This window comes from Lonchura striata, chromosome Z (assembly GCF_050655825.1).
Source record: "Lonchura striata isolate lonStrDom1 chromosome Z, ASM5065582v1, whole genome shotgun sequence".
Taxonomy (NCBI): domain Eukaryota; kingdom Metazoa; phylum Chordata; class Aves; order Passeriformes; family Estrildidae; genus Lonchura; species Lonchura striata.
Window position 1 is genome coordinate 21,770,032 of NC_140740.1, and position 18,147 is coordinate 21,788,178.

At 43.4% G+C, this 18,147-nt stretch overlaps 1 protein-coding gene across 1 annotated transcript in view; it reads left to right on the forward strand.

Moving 5' to 3' along the window:
- The first annotated feature begins 326 nt into the window (after positions 1-326).
- Positions 327-18,147, forward strand: part of GRIN3A (glutamate ionotropic receptor NMDA type subunit 3A) — a 66,857-nt gene continuing 49,036 nt past the window's right edge. The window contains exon 1 of the mRNA XM_021541456.4: positions 327-1,034. Coding sequence (XP_021397131.3) covers positions 342-1,034 — 693 coding nt within the window. The 5' untranslated portion in view covers positions 327-341. The remainder of the gene's footprint in view (positions 1,035-18,147) is intronic.

Genomic DNA, 18,147 nt, shown 5'->3' on the forward strand with positions numbered 1-18,147 from the left:
GGGGAACGGAGCCGGGAGCAGCGCGGGAGCGGCGGCGGGGAGCCGGGCAGGGGCGCGCCGGAGGGCTCGGGGCAGGGAGCGCGGAACTGAGCCATGTAGAGCCCGCCCCGGCTGCGGAGGAGCGGCCGGGCAGGGGCAGCCGGGCAGGGCAGCATCCCACTCTCGGCGGGGTCGCCGGGCAGGGCGAGCGGCGGGGGTCGGGTGCCTCCCCGGCCCCGCGGAACCGAGGGGGGCGGTCCGGGGGCTGAGCCTCCCCGCAGCCCTGGGGCGGGGGCGAGGCGGTGGCGGCCCCATGGGCGGCGGCGGGGGCGGCTCTGCGCGGGGCTCGCCCGCCGCGGCTGATGCCGCCGTCGCCCGCCCGCGGGGCGCTTGATGCGGGCGGCGGGGCCGGAGGAGGCGGCGGCGGGGGGCTCCCGGCCATGTGTCGGCCGGGGGTGCGCGGGGTCTTGGGACGAGCGTGCCTGCTGCTGCTGCCGCCCTGCGCCCTGGTGCTGGCGGCGGTGCCCGGCTCCGCGTCCCACCCGCAGCCCTGCCAGATCCTGCGGCGCATCGGGCACACGGTGCGAGTGGGGGCCACCCACCTGCAGCCCCGGGCCGCCCCTGCCGCCGCCGCCTGGCCCGGGGAGGCGTCGGGCGGGCGCCCCGAGGGGCCGCGGGGCCGGCGGGCGGGGGGCGGCGGGGGACAGCGGCGGCCGCCCCCCTCGCCGCGGGACGCGCTGCTGCTGGCCGTGGCCAACCTGAACGGCGTGCCCGGGCTGCTGCCCTACAACCTGTCCCTGGAGGTGGTGATGGCGATCGAGGCGGGACTGGGCGACCTGCCCCTCTTCCCCTTCTCTTCAGCCAGCGCCTCCTGGAGCAACGACCCCGTCTCCTTCCTGCAAAGTCTCTGCCACACTGTGGTGGTGCAGGGGGTCTCAGCCATCCTCGCCTTCCCGCAGAGCCGTGGGGAGATGCTGGAGCTGGACTTCATCTCGGCGGCGCTGCGCATCCCGGTGGTCAGCATCGTGCTGGGCGAGTTCCCCCGGCGGAGCCTGGTAAGGCGCTGGGGACGCGGGGAGAAAGCGGTGGGCAGGGCAGCGCCCCGGGGACGCCGCGGGGAAGGGTCGGGGGACCGGCGTCGGAGGCGGGCAGGGGTCTCGGCGGGAGGATTCTGACCGAGAGAGAAGCGCTCAGACCGCGGGGCTGCTGGAATCGCAATTCGATCCCTCGCTCCTTTAGCACCCCGTTGTGCTTTAGCCCCGGGGGGGGCGAAGAGAAGCATCCTCGCTGTGGAAAGGCAGACAAGCGCTCAGTGGCACGAGCGAAGTTCTTAGCCCGTAGTCATTCATATACGGCGATAAGTTCCGCAGCCGAGAGCAGAAAGGGGATTCAGGACCTGCTTTGCGTATCAGGAAAAGGTTGTTAAGGGGGAAAGAAAAAAAAAGTGCAAACCGAAAAAACCCCAAACGGCTTCCAGGGTGTTTTTTAATGGTCTTAATGCTGTGATCTGTGTATGGGCACTGTAGGTTGGGGCACCAAGTGACACTTCTCAGGGAAGTTGTTCAGTGTAACTTGACTTTGCATCGAGCTGAGCTAAAGCGCCAGGATTTTCTGTAGTTCAGTTTCATTTGTAGTTCATATGTTGGTACTAGATCAGATTTTTGCTAATTCGAGTTGCCTAACTAAAGTAGTGGAAACTGCAGCCCATCCTGTTTGATTGTGTAGCTAAAATAGTAGAAACTAAATTCTTGGTGTTTGACAAAACTGTTAGGTGCAAGTAGAAGCAGCATTAGGAGCTAAACTTTCTATTATACAAAGATGGCAACTCCGTGTTACACACTCTGCAGAAAGGTAATAGGCACAATATGTTGAAACAGTGTGTTTGATGCCAGGAATAATCTTCAGGTTAAAGAGCTGTAAGAAAATGCTGTATTCTGTAAAGACTGTGCAAGGGAAGTCCAGAGTAAAATGGTACAAGCTGCTTTTTAAATACAGGATAAATAGTTGTTTTATGTAAAAAACGGTAGCCCACCTTTGCTTTCAAAATGTAATTAGAAAAAAAAAACTTTGCCAAGTGAACTTGCTTTTCAAAAAAAAAAAAAAAAAAAAAATATATATATATACATATATACTCAGACCACAGCCTGGATCTAATTTCTGTGGTTTTGGGGTTTTTTTCCGTTTTTGTGTGTTTGAATTGTGACGCAAATGGTAGAAAAAGTCTTGTGTTAAGTAGTTCCTAGTCTGTAACTGAAGATGTGACTGCTGTATACTGGTCTGGATCACAGAATGGTTTGAGTCAGAAGGTACCTTAAAGACCACCTTGTTCCACCCTCTGCCGTGGGCAGTGACACCTTCTACCAGACCAGGCTGCTCCAAGTCCAAGTCTTATCCAGCATGGCCTTGAGCATCTCCAGGGATGGGGCAGAAACAGCCTCTCTGGGCAACCTGTGCTGGGTCTCCATCACCCTCAAAGTCAAGGATTTCCTCCCAGTATTCCATCTGACCCTGCCATCTGGGATTTTGAAGCTGATGCCCCTCCTGTTACTCTATGTCCTTGTCAAAATCCACTCTCCAGCTCTTTTGTAGCCCCTTTAATTCAGCTAGGCTTCTCCACATCAGCAAAACTCATCTAACTCAGGTCTCTCTAGGTTTAAGCCGAAACTCAGGGTTAATCAGTGTTGCTGAATTCTGCCAGTAGCATCCAAGTTTGCTGTTACATCTACCACCCTTGCATCTGCAGTCACAATGGTGCTGGAGTCAACAGCCAAAGCTCCCCGAGGGCCAAATCCTAAACCCAGGATTTTCTCTGGCTGTTAGCATTATTTTATCTTCCATCTCAGAGAAGGGTCTAAATTCACCCAGAGCTGCCTGAGTTCACCAGATGTGTTCAACACATGCAGCACAGGGTTAGATTTCATTGCTGCTTTCCATGGACTTCAGCGCTTGTGCTTAACTTTCAAATTGTTCTCAGCAGGGAGCCCAATGGATCAGTCTTTCCAAATCAGGACTTTGTTCTTAAGCAGATTTTAACTGGTATTGTCTTCAGTGACAGTGAAACCAATGCCTGGCACTGCACCTGTGCTGAAGAGACTCAATTTTTCCTTTGGGCTGAGCTAAAATAAAAAAACTTTTCAAGGACCTATGGATTTAAAAAAACAACTCAGTCTTACTCAAAGACCAGCAGACACTTGTATTCAATGTGTTAGTCTATCAAGGTTGTCTTGGAAGAGCTGATATCTTTTTGAACACTTTTTTTTTTTCATACTTTCACTTATTACATACCATTTTTAGGCTAATGGTGGAGGAAGTGCTACAGCAGCTTTGCCTTGCATACTTCCTAGAGTTACAGGATTTCTAAGAGCATATTAGACCCAGGAGTCCCTGGAGATGTTGGCCTCAGCAGTCTGTGTTGCAGGCAGGGATTTTGTGTTGCTCACAGTCCCATACCATCACTGACATGAAATGAACACACCACAGACTTGTCACCTTCTTATCTCTATAGACCTGGAGCTGCAGATTGGCTTCTTCTACTGACTGGCCATATTGGAGGAGGCAGTTGTAAATGACATCATTGTAGACAAGGCAGTTTTTGCTCATAGGCCCATCGTGCAGATTTCCAGAGGAGAAAAGAAGACTGATCTAACCCTGCTTCTGAATTGGCACTCCTGCAGTCACCCCTTCTGCTGATGCTTGGACAGAGTATCTTCCCTCCCACAAAACCACTGCAGCATGCCCTTGGGAATGCCTGCAGATATCTTCCTTCCACACAGGCACAGGAGCAGACCCAAAACTTGTTTTGCCCTTAGAGAGCATTTTGCACAGTGAAGACCATGGCAAACATAATAAACCCACTATTCAGTAGGTGCTGAGTCACTGCTTCTCCTCAATATGTAAATCTTTTATTAGGGTGGTCTTAAGGTAGCAATGTCTAGCAAAGTCTCATTTTCCACGCTACAACAGGAGAGGAAGATACACATGCAATGTCTTGTACTGCTGCTGAATGTTAATGTCATTACTTCATGCACAAGTTTGTAACAGACAAATGTTCACTGTAATTGAAAAGCATGTTGATCTTGGAGCAAATCTTCTCTAACATGGCAGAAAGCAATGCTTAGAATAAAAGGGAAGGTAAAGATTCAGAACTTAAATACATTTCAATAATACTGCCTGTTATCTCTGGTATTTGATGATAGTAATACTTCAGATGTATAACATGAGAGGAAATGTACAGCACTACAGATGGGCAGATATAGTAATGTAAGATACCTAGACAGTGTTTTCAAAAGTTTTGTCGATGTTCAAGCATATTTAAAAATCCAATTCTCATTAAACTCTACCACCCTGAGGATAAAGAAAAAAAAAAAAAAAAAAAAAAAGACAGCAAAGTCTTTCCCCATGACATGAATGATCACAAGGTGTGATGCTACACTTGTTCTCCCACAAAGCAACAGCCTATTCTGGAGGTTTTGGGAGTGTGTTGGTTTCAAGGGAGGCAACACAGAGTAAAGTGTGATACACTTTTTTCATTTTATATATGTGATTTAATTGTTAATGTACACTAACAGTAAATACAACTGCTGTTGTGACCTGAAAAAATGCTGTTTACTTTTCTCACTTTACTGTCATTTCAGTAAATTTTCACACTCAGTAAGCAAAAGTAACAATTTAACACTGTCATTCAGCAAGGAAAAAACAAGCACTGGATTTCTTCACTACTAACACAAGTGCAAATTGTAGTGAAGCTTTGACAGCTCATTATTTTGGAGAAAGCATCTTCACAAGCACTGATGCCACTGAGGCAAGGCTTGTCATTTTATGTATGTTTGTATCAAGAGAAGCCCTTTATTTTTTGATTCCAAGATTGCCAATGTCATTAATAATTTTCCCATGGATGGAACAGGGAAAAGATCCAGAGAACATGAAGCATAAATAAATACAGTGATACTGCTTCTAGTAGCACAGCTCAGAGCTGAGAGTTTGGGAAGAATAGCCTGTAATATCCATTTTGTTGGTGATAGTATCAGAAACACATGGGAGGTCATGCTTCCAGCAGTGTTCTCTGAATTTAAAGGAGTATTTTTAGTGGGTTTCAGATAAATCAGGATCTCTGGTGTCTGTTAACATGAAAAGGAATCTTCTCATAGCAACTAAACAGAGTAAAGTAATTGCAAGTCATCAGTCCCTGACAGTCTGTGCTTTACTGGGCTTCTTGAGGAACTGAAACTGCAGTGCTACTGATTACTGCTATGACTTCAGAAGGGGCCAAAAGAATAAATAAACCAAATCAAAGTTCCAGATTAAATTGAATTTTCCAGTGAAAAGCAAGCTCAGCCTCAGAACAGATGCTGTGAAAAGAAACTGCCTATAAACATTTTATTTTTTTAAATTAGTTTTTAAAGGAATTAAGTGCTATTTTTTAACAGCTTCCTAATTTATAGATATATGAGATCAGCCTGGGTGAGGAATTACAGGACTTTTTGGAAATAGACAAGAACATCACTGTGAATACAGTGTTCTCAGAAGTCATACTGACCTGCAAGACACAGACTAAGCATTGCACCAATGAAGGCAGACAGAAATTACAGCAAACGGATGGAGATGTGGGAAAGCTTCTGCCCAACTAAATGCCCAAAGATACTGTTTTTCTTTCCTCCTCAGAGACAGAATTTCATTTTTGCAGAAAAGTGGTTTTGATTTTGGAGAAAGTTTTGATAATTCCATTTTCCAGGGAGAGAATGCAACACACATGTTTGGCTGCAGACTCTGGTCATTCAAATAGTCACTGCTAATCTGTTTTAGTCCAGATATTGGAAGCTTGTGTTAATTTCTTTGTAGATGAGGAATATGTATTCAGTCTTTCCCTGGGGCCAGCAACCCTCCTCACCTCACACTGAGTAAATAGGGTGGTGGCATTTGCCTTTTGTGTACTTCAGGAGGGTTTATGAGAGGGGTCTTGAGAGGAATTGAGGACATAAACTGAAAAGATCTGCAAACAAATGCCCAGTTGCTTCTCTTTCAGCCAGAGACCCCAGTGATATTTCATATATCAAAAATCTTTGCATGGAACAACAAAAGGGGGAAAAAAACCAGATTAGTTTTTTTATAGGAGTTAAAGAGTTTAAGGAAGATGCAGTTAGTCACATCTGCAGAAAATCCCTTTTCAGAATGCAGGAAAGTGGGTGGGAAATGTTTAACTTCAGTTCTCCTCTGGCTCCTTAATTTTAAACTCTCATGGAGACAGAAAGAGCCTGAAGTCTGCTGGGACAGCACTCATTCAGAGCTGGCCAGTAACAAGGTTTTCTCATTCCCTGTCTCGTGCTGATTCTTTGATGCAGAAAAGCTGAGTTAACATCAAATTCAGTACCATACATGATGTTTATTTTGGGTTTGGCTCTTTTTTTCTATTCTGGGAGTTCACAAAGCAATGTCTTCCTTGCTGCTAGGTCTTTCATAACACACTGCACAAACTCCTGTCAGTGATGAGTGATTAAAATATGACAGCGTTAAAACATTGATTATTACTTTGTCGAAGGACAGGCATTATCTGAAGAAACATCAAGGAATACTTGGCTTAATCCACTAAGTAAAAATTATAATTTTGCCTAGAATAGACAAATTTAAAGACAACCTGTTGTCAGATTCTTTATGAGTACATAAGTTACTGTACTGAACAGATTGTTAGCAAAGAGAAGTAAGCTGGAGTAGTCAATGTAATTTCCCCCAAGAATTTGTCCATGAAAGTCAGTGGAAATAGAGCTCTAGAAAGTAGGAATCAACAAATGATCTTGTGATGTGTTATTCAATTTATTTATTGTGATTAAATTCAAATACTACTTTTAAAAGTTATCATTTAGGGTATATTTAATAAATTGTTTACTATTTAAACCCATGAAATATTGAAAACACATAGTTTTAGGACTTAAGATTGTGCTGGATCTAGTTACAATTTTAAGCCCCCAAACAAAATATTTATTATCATGTTCAATTATTTCCCTCTCTGGATTTCCTGTTAATTTTTAAATGTGAAAGAAAACCAGGCATAGCATGGTTAGAATTTATGTATTTATTGTAATCAGAAAACTGGAAAAAGCCATTTCTATTAAAAATCCTAAATTTGCCTTCAGACTCAGACTATAAACCCATGTTTCTGTAGGCCTTACTGAAGGGCTTTTAAAGAGTGGAAGGGTTGTCTTCTCAATTTGATGGAATGAGAGAGTGCATCAGATCTCACTGCAATACAAATAACTGTGCATTGCAGAATTTGTTCTGAAGAGCTGAAAGCATCCAGAGAAAAGAGGAGGAAGAAAACAAGAAAAGGAAGCAAGAAAACTGGAAACATCACATGTCAGTGATGCAGGGGAAGAGAAGGAGGAAATAAGCTGAATTGAGAAGAGAAAGAAGAGGTGCCCTTCCCTGTCTTTACTTTTTGTGGTTCTAGAAGCACAAAATAAGGGAATTGAATTTTGTTGGAAAGCACTGGAGAAAGAGCTGGAATCACCAAGCACAGAGAAAAATGGTGTGCCCACATCAGGGTTGAATTCACAGGGCTGCCTTGATCCCTGGCTAAGAACAGTTGCTTCCAGTGAGTAATGCTTGCCCAAAAATCATTCCCCCCCCCCCCGCCGCACCCTCTGCCCCCATTGTCTTTCCTGCAGACTTCTCAGGAAACTGATTAAGCGAGCATCTAGGATGCAGTGGTGGGAACAGGGATTCATTTCAAAGGTAGATAATGGTTTATTGCTGTTGCCAGAGGGATGTCTTGCAAAGGCTGTGAGGCCTTGGTGTGGTTGGGTGCGATTAATGGAAGCCTTTTGGCAAACTCCATGCTGAAAGCTATGATCAGAGTCCCTCATGATGCTTTGGGGCCCAGGGTCAGACAGATTAGGATTTCAGAGCACCTAGTTACTGGGATACATGCAGCATCATCCTAATAGGTACCCAAAAGGGATTTCCTAATAAATGGGAGCAGATTCAGACACAGGGAATTTAGGTTTGGAGCTTTGGACATTAGCAACTGTACTTTACTTCTGGTTTGGCTCTGAAAGACTCCACATTTTCCCCAAAACCCTGTCAGTCAGCCAAATTTGTTCTCACCACCACAGGGAAAGGATGTGCAGATGGTGGAAGTAGCAGGAGAACTGGGAGAAGGATTTAAGCTTGAGTAGGCAGCACTGATAGATGATTCATTTATTAAGGGAGTCACACTCAAGCAAAGCTGCATGTTTCAAGGGGGTCCTCATCAGTGTGACTCAGAAGTTCACAGCCTGGCCCCAAGTGCTTCACAGCTGTCACAGCAAGCTGATAACACAGCTCTTGGTAATTATGGACAGCTTCATGAAGAACTGAGACAGGCATACCACAGCCATTGCAACATTACATGCTGCCCTTGTGGGGCATTGCAACCAAAAGTTTGCGTGCAGTTGACTTTGAGACTTGGATTTGGCTGCAGAGTTCCAGAGCATCTCTCTGTTCAGGCCTGGTGGTTCACCCCTCAGAGCTGAGCTCTGTGTGGCATTCCCCTGCAGTGTAGGTCCATGCAGGCAATGATGAGCATCTTGCATCCCTGGAGCATAGGAATACCCTGCTGGTACAAGCAGAAATCAGGTGCCACCCCCGTTCTGAGTGCCTTGTCAGTGAGCGGGGGGATGACGGAACCTCTCAGATGCTCCCTGCTGCAGGAATGGTGAGCTGGGAGAGCCCTCAGAAGCTGATGGGAAGGTTTCCAGTTGGCAGCAGTTTGGAAAGTTCTAGTGTGCAGTGTTAGTGCTGGATAATTAACTTCTATCTGAAATGTTTCAGCCTGGGTGGCTGCAGGCTGCAAAGGGTGGAGGGGGGGAGGGTAGAGGAGGAGGGCACAGGTGGGCACAGGTGCACCCTTGGCTGACACAGAACCACAATAAATGGGGAAATTACTGTGATGATTCGAGTCTTATTATTATACAAGAAAAATCAAATGTTGGGGAGCTCAGAAGAAACAGACACCATTTCTTCCTCTTCTTTCTACAGTATTTTTATTACTCTTTCTTCACCCGCTTTCATCTATGATGCTTATTTCCAAAGCCTGTTTTACAATGTGGAAGATATTTGAAATGGATTATAAAAATCTATGAATGTGCTGCACAGGCATATTTTAAACTCTTAGTATTTCCCTGAAGGCATGCTATCCCACTTCCAGCTTCTTCAAGACTGTGAAGGAAATGGTTGCCCATGCTGTTCATATGACATTTTTTCATAAGACTTTCTAACTTGAGACAGAGTCAAAAGACAAGACAGATCTTCAAGCATCAACTTAGATTTTAAAAATGAAGTTTTGCATTTGTTGCAAAGAAAGAGCTATTAGACATAGCAAATAATAACCAAAAAGAGCAGCTGAATTACACACCAGCCTCTCTCAATGATGCTACTGATAGAGCAGTTGCATTACACTCATTTTAATAGCATGCTCTCTCAAACTGGCTTAAAAAGATCTTTTTATTTTGCAAATCAGATGAAAAGTTGGTATCATTGACTTCACAGTTTGATAATTTTCCGGTGCTATTTTAGGTGAAAGCATAATTATTTACCACTTTCTGAGTGTGTAAGGCTCACTCATATGCAACTGCTTTCTGTAAGACAGCAGTTGCTCTTAAGAATTTTCTGTACTCAATGTAAGTATCAAAAGTGGGAAAAACAGATCTGACCTCTATTTGGATCTGCCCTCCTTTGAGAATGTACCCAAAGTGTTTTAGCTGTGATTTATGTTGTTTTAATGTGCTAATACTGCAAAGCTGATTTACCCCTGCCTTAGAAGGGCAAAAAGATGAAATGTTTATGTGCTTGCGTTTCTTCTGCTTAAGTTTTGTGTGTGATAGGTGATAAACTACAGAAGCAACAAATAGATACCCACTGACATTCCTGAGACAAATAGTTACAGCAGAAAGCATTGGTATTTTTTGTGTAAGTGTTGAGGCATGAAAATTTCAGATGTCTCATCTTCTGTCCCTGGAAATGCTAAAGGCCAGGTCAGATGGAGCTCTGAGCAACCTGGTCTGGTGGAAGGTGTCCCTGCCCATGGCAGAGGGTTGGAATGGAATGGTGTTCACGGCCTCTCCCCCCAACCCAAGTTATTCTGTGGTCTGTGAAAGTGTCTGCTCCAGAGTTCATGACCAGGGAAATGGTAAAAGGTGGCCTAAGTGTTTCTATCTCTGAGATAATGGGGAGAGAAAAAAATACATATTAATCACCTCTATAAAATTTCCTATCACCATGCATTGGTATAGAATATCCTGGGTAGGCTGGTGTGGTTAACAATGCTCCTGTGTCATCTGATTAGGAACCTTACATCAGCAGTCAACACATGGAAGCCAAAATAATGATCATTCAGTCATCCTTATGATCATGTTTTTATATACATGAATTATTTACAGAGTACAGTGTGCTTACAAGCTTGTTAATTAAAACCTCCTTTTTCATTTCAGTTATACCCCTAAGATTTCTTCCAAGTACGTCATATTTCTAATGACTTATTTCATGTTCATTAAGCCATATTTTGTTTAATGTTTCCTTCCATTGTCTAAATTGAAAATCCCTTAGTGTGGAATACTCTTGGGAAAGGATTCCTTCAAAATTAGAATTTGTTTTTAGAGAGAGAGATGGGTGGTGAGTCTGTTTTGGATATTGATGCCCAGAATCCCTAGGAATGCTCAAATATTTTTTTCAGATGTTATTATCTATCTACTCTTCCATTTTCAGTGTGGCATTCTCATTTCATCCTTTCTTTATTATGCCCACTGGTCTTTGTTATGAGATCCTGTCTTCCACTGTAGGATACTACAGATCCTGAACTTGCAGAGTCTATGAACTGAAGAAAAAGACTGCAAAGCTCTATTGTGATACAAATGATCAGCAACATAAATTGCTCATCACTCACTGTTCATCTGCACTGAAGAGCACCAAAAATAAGGCACTTATTTATAAATAGCTCAGCCTGCTGGATTCCAGTGAAACACAGTTTTGTATCTTCCCACCATTTTGACAGTGCATATAAATATGTACCATGCAGTTATGTGGAAAGGAGTTGTACCATGATGTCCTCCTGGAGTGTTCACAACCCTTGCATGTTTATAAGTGGCAAATTTAGACCCATGGTGGGATGCAGCAGTGCCACATGATTAACAAAAGAAAGATCCTCTGTTTGACAGGGAATGGGAGCTTGTTGACCAGCTCACACTGTCCTTGTATTCCTGTCCAGAAGTGTACTTGAAGAGGAAAATGAAGTGAGAATTCACAGTGAATAAGAGATCTGATAATCACAGACATTTTTTCTCTCTGCCTGAAAACCACCTGAAATTTCTGGACCAAGCCAGAACAAAGGAATGGCAGCATCCCAGAGCCTTCCACAACATCTATGGGACTACTTCCTTTTACTTCACTGGCCAGTTTGACATACAGTTTTGGTTGTTTAACTAAGCCTATGAAATTTTTTTCCCAGTCTTAGAAACACAGAAAATGGTGATATACATGGAATCTGGAACTTGCAAATACTCCAAGTGTTTGATTTTGCTGTGCATTTTCTTTAAGCATTTGTCCTAATGTAATTTGATTACAGAAGCGTTCATGAAAAGGGAAAAATGTTCTTGTTGAGGAGAACAAGAACAGCTAAAGTGAATCTTTTCAGTTGAGTGCATGCATGCTGTTTCTGATGCAATTGACATTATTTAAAAAGTATTCAGACTTCATTTAAGTGTGGTATTGTTTTGCTTTGAATGAGGAACTAGTCCAATAGGATTTGTGGTTTGTTGCTGTGATACTAAAAATATATTCATAAACAAGCTTTGGACTTCTGTCAACTCTAATATTTAATTTTACCTGAATTTGACTTACTTTCATCAGAATTCCCACTTTGCCTAAAATCCTATAGAAAGCAATTCACTAATATCATTGAGAATAATTCAGACAATTCATCTTTTTGTGGATCCATATTATGTCAGCACTGTGAGAGCAAATGCATGTCTTCCAAGAGTTATACAAAATTATTACAATTTTATTGGAGTATAATAAGCAGCAAAATGGCTTATTATTCTCAGTAAGATCAGGAGAAATGAGTCTGCAGTCTGACCACTGAACAGGGGACTCAAATGAGAAATTCAGTCCTTTTCAATACAGTTAAAACCACAGGAAAGTACACTGGGCTGGTCTACCAGTCCGGGCATGAAGAAGACCAGATGTATTTCTGTACTTTGTCAGAAGTCTCCTCTGGAAGACTAAAAGTTGCCAGGGGACATCAGAATTACCCATGATTTGTTACCTGTCTGTAAACAATGACTGCCCAATGTGGCAGTGATGTGGCTGCCACTGAAAATGTTGTGTGGTGCTCTGACATCCTTTAGCAGAAGATCCCGGTTTCTTGAGTCTCTCTTTGTTGCTTTTATTCTCACTGCTGGCTGACTGTTTAACTCCAGTTTACCAGGTACCTCACAGAGCACTTCTGGGGTATCAGTGCTTTATTGCAACAAAATTCAATTCAGCTTACAGTTTTTCACTTTCCTTAATTCCATTCCAGGTCACTGAAGTGTGTGGAACTGTAATTCTGCACATTGATATAATAATTGTAATACATTCCCCATCCCTGGAAGTGTTCAAGGACAGGCTGGACAGGGCTTGTAGCAAGCTGATCTAGTGGGGGATGTCCCTGCCCTTGTCAGGGGGGGTAAGGTCCCTTCCAACCCCAACCATTTTAGGATTCTGTGTCTTAGACTGACCAAGACTTGCACTCAAGTGCTAACATCATGTAAACAAAAACTAAAATGTGGAAAGAAATAAAATCCCAATTTTTTTGTGTCTTCAGGGAACATACTTTTTTTTTTGTAGCCGTCTTTGCTGGAGGTTCTGTCTCCCTGAAGCAGTACCATTTCCTGCAGAGAGAGCGACAGCAGTTTGCAAGCTCTTGCCAAACGCTTGGGAGCGGTGATCTGTCATCCCTTCCTCTCAGGTTGTCTGGGGGAATTAGATACTCCTCTGCAACACTCCCCCTTGTTTGGAGTGTTAAAAAGAATCGCAGTGCCATAAATAGGCGCCGTGCATTCCTTGTCCCCAAGCTTTGGTTCACCAGACTCTGCAGAGTCATCATGGATTATTTGCATGGGGCTGGAAAGGCACAAACATCTTGCAGAGATTAGTGAGACGTGACACTCCTGTATTTTGTTGAAGGTGCTTATCCGTGTTAAACTCCCAGGGTGTGCCTCATTTTCGCCGGTTCTTACCCTCTTCTTCAGGAGGATACAATCACCCACTCAAGGAGCAGAAATAGTGCATGACTAACTATGTCACGGAACAAATGATTATCACTAAGTAGTTTGTGCAAGCTGTTTGCAAACAATCCACGTGGCAACCATTACGCCGGAGCAATTTTGTGAATACCTAACTCAGTGTGTTTTGCATAACTCAAGACTGGCTCCCAAATCATTAAATTCATAACTTCTGTCTCGTTTGCTAAATTCATGAATGTCATTATTTCTTCTAGCCTGCAGAACTTGTAGTGTTAGACTTGACTGTGTTAATTAGTCTTGGTTACACTGGACTGGCAAAGCTGTCAGAGGGATGGTGGCTCTGATGACTGAGGAGCTATTTAAGAGGAGAACAGCTGCTGTGTTTTTAGAATTTCTAAGTCACTTGAAAGTTAACTTACAAGTTTTTAAGTGCAGAGGAGAGGAGGCTACACAGGCAGGTCCATTATTAATCTGATGCTTTCAGATCTCAGCACTGCAAATAAAGACGATGTTTGCCCCAACTGCACCTGGAAGACCCACAGACCCAACCACTGGCTGTCCAAGTGCATCAAAACACTCTTAGAGTTCATTGCTGAGAGCTGAGAGCATCCTTGTCAGCTGGAAAAGTTCATTAGCTGTCTCTTCAGGGTCAGAAAGCTGACTTGCAGAGAGCATAACATCCGTAGGCATCATCTCATGGATCAGGGCAGGGAGAGCTGAGCCATGAGGAAGAAAGATCTTGTACATCTGTAGGAATCTCAAGCACAGAAAAAAGTTTATTGATTCATTTGGTTCAGAATGTTTGGGAGCTTTTGACTCACAGAAATGTGCAGCCCAAGCAGATGCTGAAGCTCTTAATAAGTTAACTAAATGCCCAATGTTCTTGGGTAATTGGTGCTCTGCAATGAGTGTAGTGGCTTTTCAGCTTTCACAGAGCTTTTCAAACCCTACATAATTCTAAGGAGGAGGTACATTAATTTTTAAGGGAGATAATAAGGTATTATTTCATAATAGGATATAGAGGCTGTGGAAATTTTAAGGAATTGCAACAGAGAAGACATAATCAGTATCAAAACTTGATTTTATAAGCCTTTTTCATAATTTCCATGCTGCAAAGCATTTTTACAATCATTAATATCCAGGCTATTAAATTGTTGCTGTTACTTTAATTATTTCCTCATAAACAAGACCAACCCCTGTTAACCTGCCACAACAGGTTTTTTTTCTCTTTCCCCTTAAGCAATGTAAGGTATCAGTACACATAAGATTTTTATAAATAGGTAGGTTCTTCATCCTATTTATTATTTATAAACTTTGTTTATTGAGAAGTTAAATTGGTATTTAATTGTGTCTCAACAATTTGTCCACCTTCTATCTTTTTCCTACGAGTGTATTGAACTTCCCTACCATGAAAGGTCTTGCCTGGTAAGAGCAGTATGCCGAGTTATTTATGGATGGACACATTGCTTAAAGCCTCAGTTACCACTGCTCCACTGAATCCAAACATGATTCAAAGGAGGTATTAATATGTATGATTCATATTTTGTTGTTACAAATCTTGTGCAGTCACTTCATTCTTGGTCCAAATGACTACGATAGGTGAAGAGTGAAACTAAACTGGTAGCAGTAGTCATGCAAGCATTTGTTTGTAGTAGGGAGGTGAAGGTGTTGTGTATTTTCTGTCAGGCATTTAGATCAGCCCAGAAGACTGAGTCACAAGTAGGAGCTGTAAATGCTCACTTGATGATATTGCACATTATAAATCCAAGAGTGAGACAGGGATGGCTGATGATTTTTGACACATTCTCCCAAACCTTCCCATAATACTGGCTGTAAACTGCTTTCTGCCCTCTGAGGTACCTACTACAGCAAGACCTTGTTCCATGTCTGTATCCAGGACTCTTTTGGAATACTGTGGACCATTAGTAATTTGCTTATCCCCTTTAAACTAATGAGGAAATTACAGTACCAAAATACCCATAAACATGGGGCCCTGATGAAGTGATTTTCAGTGGGATGTTGGAAGGACACACCAGTGCATCAGAGCAGTGTAATGTGCAAATACCCAAATTATTTAACAGCACATAAAACAAATGGTTGTTACTTCCTCTAATTTTTATATATTGAGGCAGTTGTGTCTAGCACAGCAAAGAAGTGGAGATTTGGGCCTAAGATTCTGCTTCTAGCAAAGGCTGGATGTATTACTTAATCTGTTTTCCCTTTTTTCCCTCTGATCAGTGTAAAAGGCTGTGAAGTATTTATATTGCTGTAAGCCTTAGGATGAGTGAAAAGCCTGGTGGTGATGTGTCCCCTCGGGACACTGGGGAGGGGGCTATCCCCACTTTACAGTGGGGTTTGCTCACTGAAATGAGGCAGGGATCGCACACTGGATTGCTCAGCTGCTATATTGAACAGCCAGACGGTGCCTCTTCTTCCGCCTCCTCCTCCTCCTCCTCCTCCTCCTGCTCTCCAGTGTGCCTGGTAACGGGCTCTGTGCAGTCACACACTTTAGTGGGTCGTTGCTATAACGCTTTATTGGAAACTCAAATGCTTCTGCCTTTGGGGGCGGGGGGTGGGCGCTTCTTGATTACAGGATCTTGCCTGATTTTGTGGTTTGCACGCTCAGAAAAAGCAACTTCAAAACACGGCCACAAAACTTCTACATGCTGGCTTGTCTTTTGGGTTTTTGTTCATTTGTTAATGACAGTGTTTTAAGTCAGTATTGGGAATTAAAAGTAGGGAGTAGGTTAAAGCATTTGCAGTGGGTAGAAGCCACTAGGCTTTGGTGCATTTTCAAAAGTTCAGATTCCTGTCTTGTGTGGAAAGGTGATAAGTCTGCAGCTGAGGACCTTACAAACATCACAGCTCTGAGTTTGTTTGAGTTTGCCCCTAGCTGAGGAAGGGACCATTACTGCCTGATTAGTGAAAGGTACCCAGCGAGCTGAGGATGCCCATGCAGGATGAGACCCTCTGACCCTGGTCATCATTCTGGTCAGCAGCATGAGACATTTCAAGTCCATTCAGGACAGCACATTCCAGTGGGCCATCCCCTTTGTCAGCTGCCTGCATCCCATCACATGGAGACTATATTTGTTTTTAAAATAGATGTTTGATTTTTTTTTCCCCTCTCATCCTGTGCTCTGAGAGCCAATTTTAACTCTTTTTTTTCCTAATTTCCCATCTTTCTAATTAAATCCTTGGCATATTAAATAAGAAACCTCAAGTAAAGCTGTTTAAATTCTGATGCTTGTTTTGAGCCAAGCCACGTACACCCAAGAATTCACCTTAGAGCCATATTTTTAATACCTAGCCTCAGAAAGATGAACTACGAACTTAATCTACCCTGGCCTCATTTAATAGAGTTAAGAGAGCAGGCTTTGCAAGCTTAATTCTCAGCTTTCTTTCATACAAAAAAATCAATATAGAACAAAATGCCCTTGTAGCTAAAATTAATCCTGTGAAACATGCCTGGAGCAAGGCCCAGAAGAAGAGGATGAGATGATGAGCTGGTGCTAGCGTTTTGAGGAATGGGACATGGGTCAGCATTAATTTCCCCTGCTGTATATTGCTATATACAGCTATCATTCCAGGGGTGCCCCATGGATCACTACATGGGCATTTCTTTGACAAGCAGAAGAAGAAGGGGGAAACTGTAGAGAAGAAGAAGAAAACTTCTCAGGGACACAGCTGCTGGGGGTATGGGGAATTCAAATGCTCAGGAAGGGCTGAAAACACTTTCAAGCCATGCTGTAATTGCACTGTTGAGTGAAAATGGTTCTCTATCAGATTTTATTCCTTGCTGCAGGTGTTAATGGTGAATACAATCTAATTGGATTAAATGCTGTGTGCATGTACCAGGTACATCTCAGAAAGGACAATAGATGCTTTTGTAAAATGGTACCAGACTCCTTTTACCAACACAGTATGAATCAGTCTTCTCCATACCCTCTCTTTAATTCTACATTTCCTTCCAGAATTAATTTATTCTTGTTCAGACACTTTTTAGCTTATGCCAAAAAAGTTAAGTCATACAGAAAGAGTACTCACAGCCTGTCATGCCTCTGAAAAAGCAGCATTTTCCAGCAATATGCTGCAGGATGTCCATCTTACTGATGGGAAGGTGGAAGCTGCTGAAACAGGGCAAAGATGCTGTTTCAAGAGCCCTTTATGCTGAGGAGCCTAGCAGGGGTGACATGCCAAGGAGCCCAGTGTGAAGCAATGCTTATGTGCTTCATAATTACAGCCCTGGTTGCCAAATTTCCTGTCAGCTCTTGTGCTGTGTTAGCAGGGGTCCTCAAGAGCAAGGCATGGGAGCAAATATTGCACTCAGTTAATGTGAGCTTTAGAAACCCTTTCTATGTGCAAAGCCAGGAATTCATTGTTAGCCTAATCGAGGTCTCAGCACTGTTAGCAAAGTGATATTGTTTGTCCCGATGATGCAGGGGAATTATGCAAGTGCCACAGCTCATTCTTAGTAACAACAGTTCAAAATGTTGTAGTCAGAGTCTCTGTATCTCTGGATCATCCTCTGGGTTTCCAGATCTTTAGAGAGACAGAGCATGTGTGCCTGTGTGTTTTTGGAGGCTGGGGGTTGTGACTGCCAAGTAATGTGTGTTCCAGGATTTCTCAAAGCAGGAGCTTAATGTTGGTTTTGGGAGTTTCTCACACTTTTGGTCTCTTATATGTATTCGCTAATGCTGCCTGCATGCCTACTGTATTTACTTGCCCATTCCTCATTTGTTTGTAGTTCTACCTTATGTCCACATTTGTGGTATGTTTTACACACTGGTTAGTTGTCCTTTGTTTTGTGTAAATCCTGTTCCACTCAGTTCTTAAGGTTGCAATCTCCTAGTGACCAGTAGCTGACCCCTGGTGAGTGGTGATTTTTAGCCCTGGCACCTCCTGGTGCCATTCTGTA